The sequence below is a fragment of the Poecilia latipinna genome, unplaced genomic scaffold (assembly GCF_001443285.1).
Source record: "Poecilia latipinna isolate Pla-1442-1.1 unplaced genomic scaffold, P_latipinna-1.0 Scaffold1390, whole genome shotgun sequence".
NCBI classification, from domain to species: Eukaryota; Metazoa; Chordata; class Actinopteri; order Cyprinodontiformes; family Poeciliidae; genus Poecilia; species Poecilia latipinna.
Window position 1 is genome coordinate 102463 of NW_015114006.1, and position 19197 is coordinate 121659.

A 19197-nucleotide genomic window follows, 5' to 3' on the forward strand; every position below is an offset into this window, starting at 1 on the left:
CTGTAGCTTTAATACTTTTGAACAGCTCACAGTGTGTTTAGTATTTTTACATATAAAATGATTTGTTGCAGTGTGGCAGCAGCACCATAACTATTAAAGTTCAAAAACTTGAACACAGGAGGTTCTGTGAAGTCTTTCAATCAGAGTAAGAGATGACATCGCTCTATAAAAATACAACCTTCTGGCTCTGTAGGATTCTTGGAACAGTGAATTGATGCATGGAATCAATCAGCAAACGCTCTCTACCACTTTGTGTGTGTGTGTGTGTGAACTAGGTTTTTATATCCTTGTGGGAACCTATTTCTGTCTACAGTGTGGGGATGTGGGGACCATTGCTCCTTGTGGGGACATTTTCTTGGACCCCATAGGAGGAAATGCTGTTTTTGGGTTGGGGGTTAGGTATGTGACCTAACCCCAATCAAAACCCCTAACCCAAATCATTTTCTACAACTTAGGTTGTAGAAAATGATTGGAAATCAATGTAAAGTTCCCACAAGTCACAAAAACACAACTGTGTGTGTGTGTGCGTGTGTGTGTGTGTGTGTGTGTGTGTGTGTGTGTGTGTGTGTGTGTTGGCAGCTCTACTGCTAAATCCATTTGGCTCTCCTGCAACTCTTCGCTTTAAGACCTACAGTACCCAGTGCAGATATAAAATAACTGTTGCTCTATGGTTTTCTTTGGGATTATCATTTCTCAGCACTAATACTTTGTCGTCTTTATATGATTTTCTCACTCCTCTGTTGGTCTCTTCCATCCAGTGTGTGTCAGATATTTCCTCTCTGGAATGTGAGATTCATTGCAGCCTGATGGCTTCAGCAGCTTGCTTCATTTTTATTTTTCCACCCCGCTTCCCTCCTTTCGAATACTCCAAATACCAGACATTGTGGAGGCAAGGTAGCCTCATGGAACCTGGTCTTTATTCCTTTGCAACTTAAATACATGAAAGTCAGCACAAACCACACAGTGCCATCAGCTGCACTGTGTAGTTCCTACAGTATGCACATGTAAGAACCATTTTAAAAAGCATGCAATACTCATAGCTTCCCATAGAAAAACTGCACAATTAAAACACTTTACACATATGGCACAATTTCTAAATTATGAAAATAGGTTAAGGTTTGTGGAAAACTTAACGTAGCTTAATGTCTTACACATGTGAATAACTTTAGCGCTTGCTCTCATATATCAGCCATTTGCCGTTGTTACAGGCGCCTTGTTGCTATAAAGAAGAGGTGGAAATCTTTACACGAAGTCACGTATTCAGTGAAACCAGTAGAATCGAGGATAGAGGCCGTCGTAGTGATACTCTCGCAGCTGCTCATTCGTCTCTCTTGACCTCTCATTTACTTCTGTTAAAAAAAAGACATGTTATTGCAGCTTGTAGCGTTTTAGCTAATGCTACTTTTGTAAGCTAGCACATTTCCTGATTCTAAGGGTGAAAAAATACCTATGAAGAACATAAACTATGAATTTACCAAAGTTGTGATTCACACATATTTAATCATTGCTAATATTTTTCCAGCTGCTGGATTCCTGAACTCTTTTGATACCAAAATGGTGGGAAAGCTGCCAACTAAGTGGAAGCAACTCCAATTGGGTCCTTATTTAGTTTGATTTACCGGCTATAAATTATATGTATTATATTCAACGTTGTTTTTATATAAAATACATTTTTTGAGAAACATTGGCTTACATTTTCTTTGAAATCTTAAACTCAGTTCGCCAGAAAAAGCTAACTGCTAAACCAGTTCTCTGAAATGTTGGACCTCCTCAGAGACTCGATCTCAAAGTAGAACCCAAGTAGAAACGTAGAACCATTACTTGTAGAATGAAAGCTACTCTAACACAGCTTGGAAAAATTCTTTGACATAGAGCCTTAAAGAATTAGTTCTGTCACCACTCATGATTTCAAAGTTAGTTGTCACATAATGTCATGTTGGTCACTTCGCCAAACATAATCAATATCCTTCCTTCCTTGTCCAATTTTGCCTCTACTAACCATTAAATACATGAGCAATTTAGTTGCACCTCTGATTTTGAAAAGCCTGATAAGCCTTGCTTGGTATCCAGAAACCATCATTGTGCTCTGTTCACATGTCTTCTTTAAGATGCTGGTCTGCCAAAAGTACCAGTGATGGTTGGCTTCCACTTTGCCTCTCACACTACTATTCTTGCATGTATAGGGGGCAATTTTGGTTTTCTACCACAACCTTCTTTTAAAGTTCTTGCATTTTTAATCATACGTTGTTGGTACTGCAATCAGGGATGCCAGCCGGGAGATCTTGGGTATTGCTTTCTTGTCTGCAGGTTTTTCAATTTAATTTCAAATCAATTTAAAGTACAGCTGTAAAACCTTTTACACCAGAAGTGCCACTACGGGTATGAAGCAATTTTCTGTGGACACTTCTTTAAAGATGCAAGGATTTTGCATACCTATCTTTTCATTCTTTTTTTTATGGTATTTCCTGTCAGAAGACAACAAAGATAATCCCTAATGGTTGCACATAAATGAAACTGGCAGCTATCTTTTTGTTTTCTCCACGAGCCTCCCTGAACATCCTTCATATGAAGCCAAATCACATTTTTATGGTAAATAGTTCTCAGTTTAGAAACTGTGACTGCAACCATATCACAGCTTTCTGACCACTCCGGAGATGATTGTCAGCTTTCGGTGAACCGCAAATAGACGCTTTGAATGCGCGCGTCGTCCTGCGGTCCAGAGGAATCATCCTCTCCAAGTCCAAACTGAAGCTGTTTAGCTGCTTCTTAATGCATTGTTTGTTCAGCCATGTCGTTAGAGTGTTGGGTTTTCTGAAAGCATGTGCTGGGGTCTAACTTATTGTCTTACCATCACGGTCTTCCTCAAGGTAGTTCTCGTATTCGTCTCTCTGTTCCTCGTTATACTCCCTCCTTCGCTCGCTGGCAGCTCGCTTCATTCTCTGCTCGGCTGTGGTGGAGAAAAAATAAACACATTTAAGTCTTTCTTTTTAGTTCAGGTTAAAACGGGAAACTCACATGTTTTATCAATGGCGGCGGAGGAAGTGAACGAATCCGTTCAGCCAGCGTTGGCCACGCTGCCAAATACTGAATTAACATGAACAGCTGCCTCGTTTGGTTTGGCACTTCTCCCTTTGCATTGGAGGACGGTTGTTTACAGAGCAGACAATTTCCAGTAAGCTTATTTTTTCCCGGTAAGCTTCATAGCCTAGAACATTTAAAACCTCAACTCTGTTAGCAATCCTTTCTCCAGACCCCGATCCTGCTGCACGAAGCAAAGTGTAGAAGAAAGAGGCATGGTTTTTATCAGGCTATACTTATACTTGTTCTTTGTCATCTCAGCTTTCAAAATTCATTGTCATCCATGAATACTGTATGTGGATTGAGGCTGATCTCATAACAGCTGAAAGGTGGATAAAACCTTTGGCAGATCAGCAGTAAATTTAAAGTCTCGCTTCATTTGTCGCAGGGTGGGGAGGCCTATCCACCTAAAAACATCTAACCTGACAGAAATCAGGAGAACAAGAAAGCATCTGAACTAACTTAGACAGTTTTGACCAAAGGTATTTAATTCAAGAGTCTCATCAGATTTACGTGGTATTTACCCAGTTAATAGAGGAAACCAAATATACTTAAATGAGTATAAACACCTAAATAATTAAGTGAGCTGGGTTTGGCTTTATGTAATCTCTCTTTACTTCTCTTTGTATCAAATCAGCAGTTCTTTTCCATGCAGGCAGAGCATGGCTGATACACGCATTAAACTTTATTACACTTTTAGGTGTACCGCTAATTTAACACAAGTGGCAACAAGATATGGATTACATCATAGTAAACACACAGGTCTGCTTTCAGTCTGCCATGATACTGTTCCCCCAAAGCAGCCAATGATAAGTTAGCTTGGCTGCTGGAAAACGTCACAATTAGGCTCAAGCTAAGCTAGCATTATAAACTGCTCCCCAGATGCTTTTGACCATATGTAGCTTTTTGTTTATTGTATTTTCCACAATGAGCGCTACTGTTAAATTATTGGCATTTATCAAATAAATAAAAAGACACAAAAATTAAAAATCCAAGATGTTTGATTAGCACTGTTGGATGTTAGTGCTATGACATTAAGTTAGTTTGTATAGCCTAATGGTGTTTTTACAATCCATATTATTAGCTTGGGGGAAGGCTAATGATCTGTTTTAAAGTTTGAAACATTGTGCTGATATCCTGTGCTCTATTGGCTTTGGAATGACATCACCAAATTTAACTGTGTTGCGATTTTAAGTCTGAAAACAAATGGGATTTGCTTACTCAGTGAGCTGGCTAACTACTGTTACCATTACAAGTCGGTAAGAATATTTTTCTCAGTGTGTTATGTAATGAAATGGTAAAGGAACACATTAACATGTTGTACAGAACGATGTGTGCAACTGGTTTAATTGGTTATAAATTGCCAGAGCTTCAAATAAACAGGCCATTATTGCAGCTCTATATATTTTTTCTCCCCCCTCCTTCTAAGCTGCCAACACCCACAACACGCACAAAGTGTTCCTGAGAACCTCCACTCCTAACCCCTTAGTTTGTCTTTTCACAAACAGACTAAAGCTGGTCGGCAGGGCAAGAGCTGTTTGCAGCCCAATTTCAGAATGGTACAGATGACCTGCCAGCACAGACGGCTGTTGCAGATAGACTCTTAAATAACTTTTATTGCTAAGATTTTCACAGACTAATTAAAATCCTCTTCAAATGGAGACTGTTAACACAAAGTGTTTGGTCTTTAACAGCCATGTCTTTTGCTTTCAATTTATTTTCACAGTAAATCGGACCGCAAAGATCTGGTGATTTTACTCAAATTCAGAGATGGCCACACCCAAATTGACTAAATACTGCAAGTGTTTTTAAAGAAGAAGTGACTCAATCGCTGCACCCTGAAGTTGTTGGTTTTTCCAAGACCAATAACATAATTTAAAAAAATAACAATTATCCCCTAAAAATTAGTAAGTTATGCTTTCCTGCTAACAAGGCAAACATGCAAGACACTTTTTTCTGTTTTGCATCGGTAATGATTTACAAATCCCTTGTCTACAAATGTCTGGTAAACATAAAAATAATAATTAATTCTAAGTTTTGTGACTGAAGAAAATGTTCAATTTGGCAATTTTTGCTTGTGGCAAAAGGTTTTGAACGTATGAGAGAAAAAGATTTACAGATCGCAAAGCGTTTTAAGCAATCTGTCGTATTAAAATCTTGGCCAGTGACGCTAGCCAATCAATGTGATTGGCTAGCCTGGCTACAGCTATGTTTTCTGAAAGTGCTCATACTTTGGGATGCCAACTCCCCTTTAACTGGATTTTCACAGACTAATTAAAGTTGGCAAATGAGTGTCAAACTTGTTCTGGGCGCAACGGACAGATTACGCCCCCCACGGTGTGCTACCCTGGGCAGTGAGTCACATTAGAAAACCTCTATTGGGCACAATACTGGTTTACTACTTAAAATGAGGAGCATTTTTACTCCTGAGTTATTCACAAGTGAGAATTCTGTGACTTATGTAACATCATACATCTGAAATAAAAATGATTGGAAAAGTAACTAATTCTATACAAAGTTTAGAATTAGCTACTTTTTAGCTAATTAGAAATTTCCAATATTTTAAATTTATGAAAACAGCTGTCCTCTGCTCTGACAGATACAGACGTTCCTATGCATTATTGACATGAGCTGTAGAAATGCTTAAAATTAAGAAATTCTGTAAATTCTTCCGACTGCAGCGTGTCTGGGTTTCAGTGCTTTGAAGTTGCTTTCTATATGGCGGTTACTGAAGAGGGAACGTTTTGTTCCGAGAAACCCGACAAGGCAGAAGTCGCTCCACAGTATCCTGTGACTCCTTGTGCAGTTTCCAGCTCGTGTGAGACTCTGTCTTGGTGTCGAACCACAAATAGTGGAGCGTCTGCTATTCTCCTGAACGTTGACAGCTCGCAGTCGAAGCAAACCATATCACCGTCCCAGTCTCACCACAGACCGATAAATCCACCGCTCTCTATCTCAGCTCCTTAACGACAGGCCAAATGTGTCTGATATAGGCCATAACTACTACTGGAGCTACATAGGGGCATGCCACAGCAACTAACACCAAAAATAAATCAAATTACCCAAACAAACCTGTTATTCCACTGTGGCGATAGACATGGCTTAGGCCAGACTTTACTGCACCTACCTTGGACCTCGGCGTAGGATTTGGGTGAACGGCGACTGCGGCGTTTTTGACTGAAGAAGTTTGAGGCGTCTGACTCGGCCATAAATACCTGCCGCGCAGCTCCTGGAGATGACAGGATGGGGAGTTTAAAATCACATAAAGAATGAGGAGCTGTAGACGGTAAAGGCTGAGCAGACATTACCTTGAGCATCTGCAGGTTTGGAGTCATCCCGAACCGCGGCGCTTTTCACCACACTAGAAACTGGAAAGGAGGAAAAAAAACTGGTATAGACTCTTTAGATTGGATTTTAATGATATTCAGGGTAGAATAATCGGGTAAGGTTTGAACAGTTTTCACATTTGTCTCCAGGGCCGGTCAAAGCCTAGGGCCCGAAGCTGATTTTCATTTGGGGCCCACGATGCCAACATGTCAACACCAGATGATTGATCGTTCCTTAGCTACTCTATGTGTAGCATACGTACTATCATTAGTATCATTACCATTAGCATTAAATATTTCAGTGGCATTTAAGTGTGCCATATTATTTTAACTATTTGAATGTAACATCAGCTGATAAACACTAAATTTACAGTAAACAATAAATTATACATTTTAAATTTGCCCAAAAATGGCAGCAGCTATCAGCAAGAAGAGATTAACTAATTATTTATGTGACTATAAAAATAATACAAATTGGTTTTCCATTTGCAAAAAGCATTTAGTTCGTATTATTCATTGTTATGATAGCAAATGCCTGCAGCATGATAAAGCACCAAAAATTTGGAGTTTTTAGGGGGCCACTGGTGGTGTCGCCCTTGGCCGGTCCTGCTTGTCTCAATATGGGGCGATTGCAATAATGCAAAGGAGAGTAAAAAGTTCTAGACATGCTGTTTTTAGTGTTTAATTCAAATCAAAAATACTTTATTCCTTCCAAAGGGAAACTAAATGTTATATTTGGAAAGCGAGAGGAAATAAAAAGGAACTTCAAGTCATCAGATGTTTGGGCCATTATTGGCTATTGATTTAATCTAAATTAATTAAATTATAAATTATCTAATCTTTTTTTAACAAATGTGCCTAAATTAGAATAAAATCATTAAACTCCATAAGTGAGATGGAGTCCTCTTAACTTTTTAACTTTGTTTCACTGAAAATGGGCAAATCTGCTCCACGGCTAACTTTTACTAGCAACAGAAAGTATATTTCTTAGCGTTTTATAGATTTAAACACTAAAAGCTCATGGTCAGACATGTATGTTGTGCAGTTTGAAATTCGAAACTGATTTAACCACAAACTCCCAGAAAAGAAAACTGTATATTGTTAAAGCTATCGCTAACGGCAGCCATGTTGCAGCTAAGACAAGTTCACTTCATTTTTGTGGCATAAACCAGCTTGGACATTTTTACTTTTAACTTCAAATGGGACAACGGTTACTTGATTCATTTTGAATCTTTTTATCCTTTGAAAATTCATGACATGATTTAACCACTTAATTCAAAATTATAAAGCAATTATTATTCATACTGCACCTAAAATAAATATTACAGGAAGAATATTATGTATAACATTAATTATTTGTTTTTAAGCAGAAATGTAGAAAAAAAATTTTTTTATTTTTTTTAACAACTTATGTTCAAAATATGATAATTGTTGTCTTTTTGATCCTTATAGAGTAACAAAAGTGTAACAAGCTAGTTATACTTAAAGATGTGTGAAGTAACTGCAAAACTTTTCTTAAAAAAAAAAAAAAAAGAAAATACAATCATAGATTTGAAACCAAGATAAAAAATAATTAGGAATTCTTCAAAAAAAATAAATTTTTTTCCAACTGTGAAGGCGGGACGTTGCTGATCCCTTCCATGCTGACAAGGTACTTACAGGTGATGATGAGGAGGATGGAGAGCGAAGACAAGATGAATGCTCGAGTCCAGGACATTCTGAGGGAGAAAAGCCAGATCCGTGTGAGACTGAACAGCACACCTATCAGAGTAGGACTGAGGCTGGATGGAAGGATGGACGGGAGGAAGGTGGGCGAGCCAGGAAGGGAGGAGAAGAGGAGGAGGAGATGGAGGGAGGGGAGTGAAAGGTTCATCCAGCGGATGAAAGCTGATGGTATTCCATTGCTACTGGGAGGGAAAAAGAGAAGAGACAGCACCACTTTGAGCACCTGATTTTTTTTTTTCATGCTGCCACTAAAATGGAAGCTATTGGGGGAGAACAAAGATCTGGCATGAGGAGGACGCTTTTAAAAAAATTATGAGTCAAATCTTTAACTGATGTGACCACAGCAGCAGTTCATTAAAGGAGCAGTGTTCTGTAAAATCCTCTGTTTTTGAGCTTTACATCATGTTACAATGTTATTCCTTCATCACTAAAATACATGAAGTGTTGCTTCGATTGTTTTGTGCATGTTTGAGAAATCCTGTAATCTCCATGGCAATCATTCAGCGGCACAAAAGACCCGGTGGACCAAGCTCCGCCTTCCAGACGCAACTCCTCCTCAGAACTGCAGTTTCTAAGCTTCCCTCCCTGCAGCTCCCTGAATCCACTCCTTCAGACTAGCCAGCGGCAATTAGCAAACACCTGCTGGAACCGCACATCAGCTGAGCTCATTATAGGAGACACTTTGCAGAGCAAAGCTGGTAAAAACCTTGCTAAAGGGTTAATAGAAGAACCATGCTGTGATGATTTCCTGAAGGCGGAGTTTTTGAAAGAGCAGGAGTTTTTAAAGAGACATAGGCCCAATTAGAGCCATAAGCCATACACATTTTTTTTTCAACCTAGCTTATTAAACTGCAGAGGCTACAAATCCCTGCAAAGAGCACTTTGTGTCTTTTCTAAGCCAACAGTGGATTTGTATGATTTTCAAATCTTTTGATAAACTTCTTAAAGAGACAGCTAGACTCCTTTTAGAAACTGCTCATTTCTTCTTCTTTTTTAAGCAACGATTTAAAATGTACTTCAGGAGAGGCATGGTCAGAAACCAGTGTGCTGGTTCTGTTTTTAATTCCAGGAGGGAGTGAGGGTGGAATCTAATCCGAGGGAGAAGCTGTCTGCTGCTCCGCAGGACGGGAACCACTCCCAGCAGGAGACCTCAGCCCTATCCTCGTCTCTGTCATTGTAATTCCACTCAGGTTAGATGAATGTCTTTTTGTATTACTGGTCAAACAGATCTGAGGACATTTCTTTCACCAGCCAATCAGAGAGGAGGCTCCTCCAGGAAGTCAGAGGCCAGCTTGTAGTGATGAATTCAGCATCCTGTAAAGGATCTAGAGAATAATTGTACCTTACATACACAGAGTGACATGCTTTATGTATGTTTTCCTTCCAGGCAGATTAGCTGCAGGTGGCAACATCTTTTTGCAGCACTGAAGGCCTTCATTATCATTATCATTCCAGATATAAGCGATCATTCTTTTACCTAGACACCATGTGCCTCTCGCCTTTGTTTAAGCCTTCAGCAGATTGGAAACTGCTGAACTGGAGGTGCAAAGTAAATTGGTCTCTGTAGTTTTCCGCCTCAGATCTGATCGGATCTGAAATGTTTCTCCGGTGAAGGAAACTGGGCAACGATGACTCGGCGCTCTGCCCAGACAAAAACTGGAGCAGACTGTAAAGTCTGGTAGTGATTAAAGCCGTCGATGAAGCTGGATTCAAAGCCTTGTGTAAGAAAACAGTGAGCATTGTGTGGATCAATTTTTTTTTCTGAATGCAAAAACTTGACTTAAGATTGGCATTTTCAGAGTGGATATGGCAAGGTTTTCATTGTTTTGAACGGAAGCCCGGCAAGATATCCTTTTTATTCTTTTTAAGTCTGGCAATCTGTTTTCTTGCTGTTTGAATGTTATCTGCATTTTTTTTTTTTTTTTTAGAAAAACCTAGATTATAATTTTTTTTCCCACATGGAACATTTTGGGACAGCTGTCCTTGGAAACCAGGCTCTTGACCATCAATGCTGTGGTTTAACTCCAGCTCCTCTAGTGGTAGAAAAAATGTATTACAAGAAGAACACTTAAAAAAAAAAAGTCTCAATATTTTATCTCACTTGGCAGAAGGGGGAAAAAAGTTTTTTTTTTTTTTTTTTTTTTTTTTTTAAAGAAATAGGGCAAAGATGTTAGTTTATAGTCGGCACAGTTGGTCAGATTTTGTAAATAACTATTTTTGCTTCCAGGACAAAAAAAGTTCATTTATGTCAAAAGTGAACCAAAAAGCTTTGAAACTTTTTTGTTTTACTTGTTGATACCGTTAAAGTTATAAGAAAAAGAAAATTTGGTCAAACTAAGTGAGAATGGGTCTTTTGTAAAATAAATAAATAATTAGCCTTTCCGGGTTTCCGTACCGTCGCACAAATGCAATGCATTCTCCTTACAAGTGTGGGACCTTTTAAAGGGGAATGAACAGATTTATTGGCCAGGAGCAGTTTTACAGCAAACTAATCCAACCAAACCCACATTTTCTTACTTTATGAGATGAATTTAAATCAATAAACCATTGGCATGTGTAGTGTGTCTGATTTAATGATGTAAATGTTGGCTTTTGTGATGTTGTAGTCATATTCTGAAGAAAACAAAACTGATTCCAGTCATTGCTGAATTTATTAGTCACCATAAATTATTTTATTGTGTATAAGGTTAAAAAAATACTCAGACTCTTAAAATAGCATTAAAACTTTAAAAATCACAGTTAGCATGTACTCTAAGGAAGATCAAGGCCTCTGCTGGCGTAAAATGCTACAGTCATTTCAACGTTGATTTCATTGTTTCTTCATCCATCGTACCTTCATTTCCACCCCCCTCTCTTACATACATGACATTTCTAATGATTTACTCATGATTATATTAACTTACAATCTGTTAGAATAATATCCCTTTCCTTTCAATTTTGGTGAAGGAGCTTAGTCATTAGTTTTTTTCTTCTTTTTTTTTTTTCTCTTCAGCAGTCGATGAGTCCTCAGAGTGAAGTCCTCTCTCCCTGCACCAGGCGACCCCTGAGGGCCCACATGTCCTATGGAGAAAGCACACAAACCCAGTTCACTATTATTTCTGGTATATTCCAATCCCATGTTGTCCACCTGACAGCTGTCGACACCTGTGGTTTTACTGGAAAGTCGGAGATAAAATGACACCTATTGCAATGTTGAGGCTTTTCCAAACACACACAAAAAAAAAAAAAACGGCAAACGTTCAAACGTGAGCTAGCATACAGCCTCCAGACGACATTGAAGATAAATGCAGAAAGAAAACAAGAATGGCCAAAAGTGGAGTCTTTTGTGTGGAGTGACATTAAGTTTGATGTTCTTCTGCGTCACATTTGGTTATACAGCTAAAACATTACAAACTGAACATCCTCCAGACCTGTAGGTGGCGCTAAACATGGAGTATGGGACCTAGCATAAAGCCTCCAGACAACATTAGCGCTAAACACAGCAAGAAAACAACAATGGCCAACATATCTCCCTGTGAAGGGGCCAAACACAAAGTAGTCCAAAGTTGGGAGATATAATGAAAAGGATCCAGGCGTTTTTGAAATCAGCTAATGAAAAGCGTTCCCACATCATGATTCTGCCACCACCATGTTTCACCATAGAGATGAAAATATTATAAATTAAATGATTTTTGGAGTCAGTTGAACACAATGGGTTTTATTTACAGTATCAACAAGAAAAGACTTCTGACTTATTTCTGAAACATTTTTGAAAGATCCTTTTTTTTTTCTTTTCACAACCAGGTGTTACTGTGTGTTGGTTTATCAAATAAAATCAGATCTAAAACACAAAATTCTGCTTTAATATGAGAATATATGCAATAGTTCAATGAGTGTTAGTATTATTCCCAGACAGTGCAGTGAAAAGTCTTCTGCAGGTGTCCGAACACGTTTTTGATGCTCTCAACATATATGCAGCTGATGATGCATATAGACACATACTGCTTCTGTTTTTAATTTCTTGCACTATTCTGTCTTGTAAGCAATAACGCATCAGATAATCATGCTGTCAGTCCTGACAAGGTCAAAATATAGTCATGAGGCTGTGATATCCATAAACAGATGATGCTCCAGTGCAGATTAAGGGCTCCGAGGTTGAGAAATTAGCGATGCGCGATATTATAAATGCACATGGAAGCGGTCGGATTCAGGTGTCATCCGCGTGACGTCCAGGGACATTGCCTGGCTAAAAACATCGTTCTTCATTCTGCATTATCCAGATATAAAGGAATCCCGTCAGGCGTCTCACTGGGTTAAGAGGTTAGGAATGCGCTTGCAGGGATAAACTTAGAAGCCCATCAGGGAGGCATTGATGCTAATGAGTGAGCTCAGGTGTTTTGTGAGACGGCCGCTTAAGAATAAATGTAAACAGTAATGAAAAAGTATGAGACCAACACAGGTGGAGCTTGGATGTCTAACCTGGAAGGCCAGTTCGTTCACCCCGTATTTCTTCAGCGCGATATCTTTCACCTCGCTCTCGATGTTTTCCTGCGTGGTTCCCCTCACATCGATGTAGTAGCAATCACCGCTGGCGTAGTGGCAAGAGATGGCCTGGGAAACACACACGCACACACACGTTTCAGAAACTGTCCTCTTTCGTATTGTAGACCCGCTCCAATGTTTCCAACTGCATTTTAAAAAAATCCTAAGTTTACCTATGAATATTTTTCCAGCTCTAGATTGTACCTGTCCTGGTTATCGAAACCAAAATGGGACAAAATAGAATTGCTATAAAAAAATTTAGACAGTGAAGAATTATTTCTATGCTTTTTCTACATACAACATTTTTATGTATCCTGCACACTTTGTCAACAACATATATGTAAATAGATAAGAAATAAAATTGACAGTTCAAAAATGGTGCAGTAACCCGGTTGCATCCATCAGGTCTGAATCTCAACTTTTCATGACTATTTTTCAACTATAACGTAATGTTTACATTTATCTACAATGAAAAAAATAATAAATGAAAAAAAATAAATAAATTCATTAGCAGAAGTGTGGAAATACTCTAAGTGCAATGAGTGTGGCGGTTAAAAGAGAAATGTCTCGTCTTCACAACATTTTCCATTATTAAATGATGATCATTTAGAATAGTTTTCAACACCTTGAGGTTATTTGTACTCTGTTATGTAGGAATAATGCTGCAGATATTTAAGTTATTTTTATAGTTTTCTGAATGAAAAATAAGTCCCTGAATGCATCATGTGTTTGAAGAATAAAGTGCTGCCACCTGCCTTCAAAAGACACAAACTGATTCAAAATAATAAACCTGTGTCCAGTACTATCTCAGTATTTTTTATTTACCTATAAAAAAAGAGGTGAATAGATTAAGTTTATTGTTGGATACTTAGGAGGACTGCAAAGTCACTTGTTTTCAGCATGATGAGCCTCAAATTTCCAACCTCTTTCTGACCCGTGAATGCACCGTATCTAACAACATTCTTTGAGGCTGGAAATCTGCCCCAAACTTCGGCACCTCTGTGATCAGGACCGGCTTTCCCGACACACTCGGTACCTTGCGGAAGCCCTGCGTCTGGTTCATGCCAGAGCCGTGGATGAGGAGGGGATGGAAGAACACCGTGTCGCCCTTTTCCATCTCCACGTACAGCCTGGGGTGGTTGGGGTCGTAGTCCCGCACCCCGTGGTACATTTTGTTCACCCCGCCCTGAGAACACAGAGCCCAGGTGAAGCACATTTACAGATGTTCCCAGCGGGGCTCCGAGGTCGGCTCCAGGGGCGTTACCTCCCAGTCGGGGTAGTCGTGCTCCTTCAGGGTGCCTTTGTGTGTTCCGGGCAGGACCACGAGGCAGCCGTTCTGCCTGGTCACTCGCTCCATGGCGGTCCAGGCGCAGACGATGCGGTCTGTCGGCCGGAAAGGGAAGTAGTGCAGATCCTGGTGCATTGGGTGGCGAGATGTCTTCTTGCCTGCAACGACACGAGCAGCAGCAGCTGTCAGGATGAGGTTCACAGCCAGGCTAGGCTAATGCTAGCGCTAAAGCACGGTAGTGGAGGGGTGATTGCATCACCTGCATCAGGAGGTTTGTTGATCAGCATGGTGTGCATGGCCATGATGTTGGGTCCGGTGAAACACTCCACATACTTCAGGATCTGCCGCAGACAGACACCAGATGGGCTCAATGGTGTTTTTAAGCAAAAAACAAACTAAGATGTTGTGGATTTTTTTAAAGCAAGAAAATATATTACATTTGTTTTTTTCTTTGTTTGTTTGTTTTAAAAAAAACACAGACAATCCTGATTGTCTTTTTATTTAAAACATAGATCATTTCAGGGTGTAACAAACACTCATCCACATGAGAATCCATTTCTTCCACTGTTTCTGTTCCACCCTCATTAGAGCACATAGAACAGGTCAGAAAAATTCCCTAAAAACTTTGGTGTCTGCTACTTGGAGCTTAATGTTGTTCAGCTCCATTTTAATGTCTGGTTTAGATCAGAAACATAGCAGCGTGGGCCTTTAAAGCCCATCTGGAGTCCTAATTTACCTTTATAGCAACTGAACAACAAAGAAAAGAAAACTAGACTCCAAATTATTTAGTTGATTTTCTTTTAACTTTACTTTGAGAGGCCACCATCATCCCTGTTTATCCTATTTAGGTCCTCTAGTACGTCTGAGAAAATTCTACTCTATAAATGACCGAGTTGTTGATTTTGAGGAGTATCTTTAAGCTGTGGACTCAGACACGTGAATTTGAACAACTGCATAAAGTCGGTCACTAAATCAGCTTAAATGGTTTCCTGTCTAAACAGGAAACAGACAAACGTATGTATTACAATGAGCGTTTATAAAATCCTGCTTTACTTATATTAAAGTATTTTGATTATAAAATACTCCTTTAAATTGGGACAGAAAACATTCTCCAGCTGACTTTTATTTTGAAAGGTCAGCATAATCCCTTTTTCTTCACCTCTTTATTTCTGTTTTGATCATGTAAAATACACTTTTGAAATGATTCTACATGGTAAAATTGTGATGTGTTGAGTAATTTTAAGCGCTACTTTTGAAAGCCCAACATCACAACTTGTTTAGATTCATTAGAATCCAACAGTTTTTATTTCCAAACTCCAAACTATGTTTCCTGTTCAGCATGATGCTGACACTACCATGTTTGAAAGTGAAGGTGTTCGGTGTTACATTTTACATTCTATTCTTTGCAGCATTAATTACTGGTAGTTTATTTATATTTAGATGTTTTCTTTTTTGCTTCTGCTTCACAATTATGCACAAGTGTATCCTGGTCTTTTACAAAAAAATGTATGAAAAACTTCAACATTTTTGCACTGCCCTGTATTTCCCTTAGTTTATTCTAGGGAAAGGCAAATTAAACTCCAGAGTTTATCCTGTAGATAACCTCAATGTGACCACATGCTGTTTATGTAAGACGATCTGGGTCATCTCTGGCGTTATGGAGTCCTGCTGGGTTCCAAAGTCCATTCAGTCATTATTACATCACTAACAAGACACCTGGAAGAACGTCTTCTAAACGTAGAACACTGCAGACTTCAGGGCCGTACCTGAGGTAAGGCACAGTAGCGGAACAGCTCGGGGTCTTCCTGGAAGTCCTGGAGTTTGGACACGGCTCTCTGATCCGGAACAAACTCTGACTTGGCGATCGCCACGTCCCTCATCACGATCAGGCCCGGCACTTTGACTTTCTGCTGACAGATCTGTTCGAACTCCTTCCTAAAGAAGATCCAAATTAAGGAAGTCTGACGCCTGATTGTGACGAGGATTTAAACTCTGAACTACTCCTGGAATTAACTAAATGCATTTACTATCCTTAAAGCAATAAATAGTATGTAGTTTGAGTGACTTGTAGCTTTTTTTGTTTTACAACCACAAACTTCTATGTATCTTATTGGGAATAATGAAAGTCCGATGTACAGCGAGAGGCACAGATGTGTGGCTACATTAAAGCATTTTCAAGTGTTTCAGTTGCCTAATCAAATTCCATACCACAATCTGATAGAGAATTTGTAGCAAAGTTAGAAATGTATGTTTTCCCATCCAATCTGACCGACTTTTAGCTATTTTGCAAAGAACAGGCAAATGTTGTCAAGTCTTTTTCCGGCTGGTTAACATCTTGTTCAGTTGTAGCCAACATGGATGTGTCTACATTGTAAGCGCTAAGAAGCCTGGTTGCATCTACACCATTGGGCGACCAGTTTCTCTGAAATCTTGTGGTATATTTGTTCGTTGCCCTGTCCAGTTGACACTGAATGCGTTCTTCTGCCACAACTGATGAAAACGTCTTGGATCTAAAGGTTTGACCATGGGATTATCGATTTGCAGTTTGCCAATTCACCAACTGCTACGGTGTCATTGCAGGTCAAAAATGGTGGTTGTTCAAGGAGTTTATAAGAACTTTACAGATGCAATGACAGGCGGTCAATAAATGCAGGCTACTGCCAATCAAATTGTTTAGGCGCAATACCTGACTTTTACCAATCCATAACGTGGTTACGAAAAACAGAAGAATGGTGCAAGATCTGCAAAACGTGACAAATCTGACCGGGATGGACTGGAGAAGAGCTGGATGAAGCCACGTCCACAAAGAACGGGCTTTATAGAGGCAACAGACCAACAGTGGTAATGACAACTGGGCAGTACTGAATCAGTGGAGGCTCAAGATCAATAAATGTGTTTCTTAATTTATTCATCACATAAAAATGAAAGACTCAGCTGTGTGGGTTTGATGTAAGAAAATACAAGAAACAAAAAGAATGGGGTGTGATTATGTTTGGAACCGCAGAAACTCAACTGTACCTGAATCTGTCGATGTCCGTCTCAGACACCAGGTTCTTGATGACGAGGAAGCCATTTTCCTCGTAGAAGAGCCGCTGCTCAGGCGTCAGTATGCCTGTATCAAATGAGTATCTGTGCAACAACAGGACGACACAAATTAGATTTGAAACAAAGCTACTTTAAATGGCTACATCTGTTAGTCAGAAAGCAGATGAGCTGTTTGTGTTTAAGATGAAGAAATGTTCCAGGATGTTAGGTTGGAAAAATCATACTTTTTTTAATGGACTTTGTGCAAAAGTTCTTGCAAAAAGGGAAATTGAACACAACAAACTGGGTCAAAGGTGAGAGAGCAGCAAGGTGCTTCCTCCTACCTCAGTTTCTGAGGGGGGCTGTAGGTGAGGGTCTGAGCGGATGTTGGGGAGGCTCTCTGAAAGTCGGTTAAGGAAAAACTAGATACGTAGACAATGTTTGTGCAGGTTCTTTCATATTCTTATCTATTTCGCTGTTGTATAACAGCATTTAATTCAATCTGAGGTTTGTCTGGACCATTGATTTCTTTGTGGATAATGTCCCGTTTCATGACCCAGTTTGAAGGGAGGCTTCATGGATGCAGAGCAGGACCAAAGAGTGAGAGAGAAGGAGGAAGTTCAAACTCTCTCTTCCACCCTTTGTATCCTGTACTCCAACATTTCTCTGCCTGATTTTCTAACCATACAGCCAGACAGATTTAAAGAACAAAAACAAATGCGGTGTATTTGCTTTAGCTGTGTTTGCCAACAATTGATGATGTCATCCAGGATAATGTTACTGCGGAACAGAGTCTGCTGCTTGTATTAGCATGTCATGACAGTCATGAAACTTTCATACAAGCAGAGCATATCATCTGCAAAACAGCGAAAGGCCATATCAGGTTTTCTGAAAACTGAGCCTGTTAAAGGAGAATAAAACTGAAACGGACTCAAGATGGAGCCTTGGGGATTCCCGTAGTCAAAATTGAATACCATTGAATTCAATGCATTTGCGAAAATTAAGGACGAATTCGAACGATACATATGCGATGGTCCACAACTTTAACGAAAGACGCAACAGAACCAGGTCAGCAGAACTGCCGGAATCAATGCATTATAAATAAAATCCTCCTAAAACAGCCGAATTGTGGCGCTCTTTTAAACCAGACGGACGATTTTAAAACACATAGAAACTGCTAACGTCTAGCCCTGACCTCTGCCTGTGTTTCAGCCGCTATGGGAGCTCGGCGCGTCTGCAGCATGTCCTCCTCCCGGAACACGTTCAAGAACATTCGGATCTTTCAACAGAACGAAAGGATACGATCGAAGCCGTAGCTCCGTCCAGGTGATGGATCACCGTCCGGAGTCTTTCCGCAGCCCGAGACATTTTCCCCGCTAGCAGCCGTCCGCTCTCAGAGACCGACGGACAAAGGTTTCCTATGCTGGTTGTACTGGGGGAAAGGTCTCACCAATGACATCATACGTATGAACTGACGTTACGTAACGGTCGCTGCAGAGTTCTTAAAGGTGGACTTTGGGTCGCTGTTAGGAAACACTTTTACATCGAATGTCAAATTTAAGGCAAATACGTAAGCACAAATGGAAGGGATATGAAGGCACGTATGAGTTTTATGCAGTAGTTATAACAACATATATGCTTCCAAATGAATGGTCACTGCCAAATAATTTATGTTGCTGAAATAGACCTTATTAAAGTCTAATACAAGCTATACATTACTAACTTCAACTACTCAACGATGTCGTGAGTTTTATCAGCTTATGATTAGTTTTTGAGAAGGAAAACAGTTTTTTATTTACACAGACAAACGCGTAAACATAGAGCAGAGATAGTGGTCAAAAAATGTGATTGGTTGAGAATTTTATTCCAAACTATTTTTCATAACTTGTATACACTGAGTAAAATAGAAATTACACATTTTATACGAGAAACTGTTAAAAAATAATTTGCCCAGCAGGGGGTGCCACAATACAATGAACTTCCAAGCCACTTTCGAAGTGCGGTAAAGAGTAACAATAATGAAAATGTATAATCAAATTAACAATATTAGACCGAATATAAAAGTTTTTTATATGATCAAACATCATGAAATAGTATGAAATAGTATGACTTCTATCAAAAACTACCAAATGGTTTTGATAGTAGTAAAGTAGTTTTTGAAATCATATTGTGACTTATAATTATATTTGTAAAACACTGAGACCTAAATGAAAAACGTCATGAAGGGGTTGTAAC

At 39.4% G+C, this 19197-nt stretch overlaps 2 protein-coding genes across 2 annotated transcripts; both read right to left on the minus strand.

The window, feature by feature from the left end:
* Window positions 1–877: 877 nt before the first annotated feature.
* ucmaa (upper zone of growth plate and cartilage matrix associated a) lies at window positions 878–8292 on the minus strand. Its single transcript, XM_015056558.1, has 5 exons — window positions 8064–8292; window positions 6387–6446; window positions 6206–6307; window positions 2849–2947; window positions 878–1349 (listed from the first exon to the last, which is right to left on the minus strand). The coding sequence occupies exons 1-5, from the start codon at window positions 8275–8277 to the stop codon at window positions 1261–1263; spliced, it is 564 nt and encodes a 187-aa protein (XP_014912044.1). The 5' UTR covers window positions 8278–8292; the 3' UTR covers window positions 878–1260.
* Window positions 8293–11041: 2749 nt separating this feature from the next.
* Window positions 11042–18474, minus strand: phyh (phytanoyl-CoA 2-hydroxylase). Its single transcript, XM_015056547.1, has 9 exons — window positions 18265–18474; window positions 17307–17362; window positions 16957–17067; window positions 15705–15873; window positions 14198–14279; window positions 13915–14096; window positions 13687–13836; window positions 12588–12719; window positions 11042–11189 (listed from the first exon to the last, which is right to left on the minus strand). Exons 1-9 carry the CDS (start codon window positions 18328–18330, stop codon window positions 11136–11138), a joined length of 1002 nt encoding a protein of 333 aa, XP_014912033.1. The 5' UTR covers window positions 18331–18474; the 3' UTR covers window positions 11042–11135.
* Window positions 18475–19197: the final 723 nt, after the last annotated feature.

Excerpts from the sequence above, each read along its gene's own strand:
- ucmaa (XM_015056558.1), bottom strand. The coding sequence starts at position 8,277 with ATGAACCTTTCACTCCCCTCCCTCCATCTCCTCCTCCTCTTCTCCTCC. Across the intron at positions 6,447-8,063 it reads CATCCTCCTCATCATCACCT|TTTCTAGTGTGGTGAAAAGC; the intron begins GTAAGTACCTTG and ends CCTCCTTTCCAG. Across the intron at positions 6,308-6,386 it reads CAAACCTGCAGATGCTCAAG|GAGCTGCGCGGCAGGTATTT; the intron begins GTAATGTCTGCT and ends TGTCATCTCCAG.
- phyh (XM_015056547.1), bottom strand. The coding sequence starts at position 18,330 with ATGTCTCGGGCTGCGGAAAGACTCCGGACGGTGATCCATCACCTGGAC. Across the intron at positions 15,874-16,956 it reads ACGGACATCGACAGATTCAG|GAAGGAGTTCGAACAGATCT; the intron begins GTACAGTTGAGT and ends GATCTTCTTTAG. Across the intron at positions 12,720-13,686 it reads AGACGCAGGGCTTCCGCAAG|GCCATCTCTTGCCACTACGC; the intron begins GTACCGAGTGTG and ends TGTGTTTCCCAG.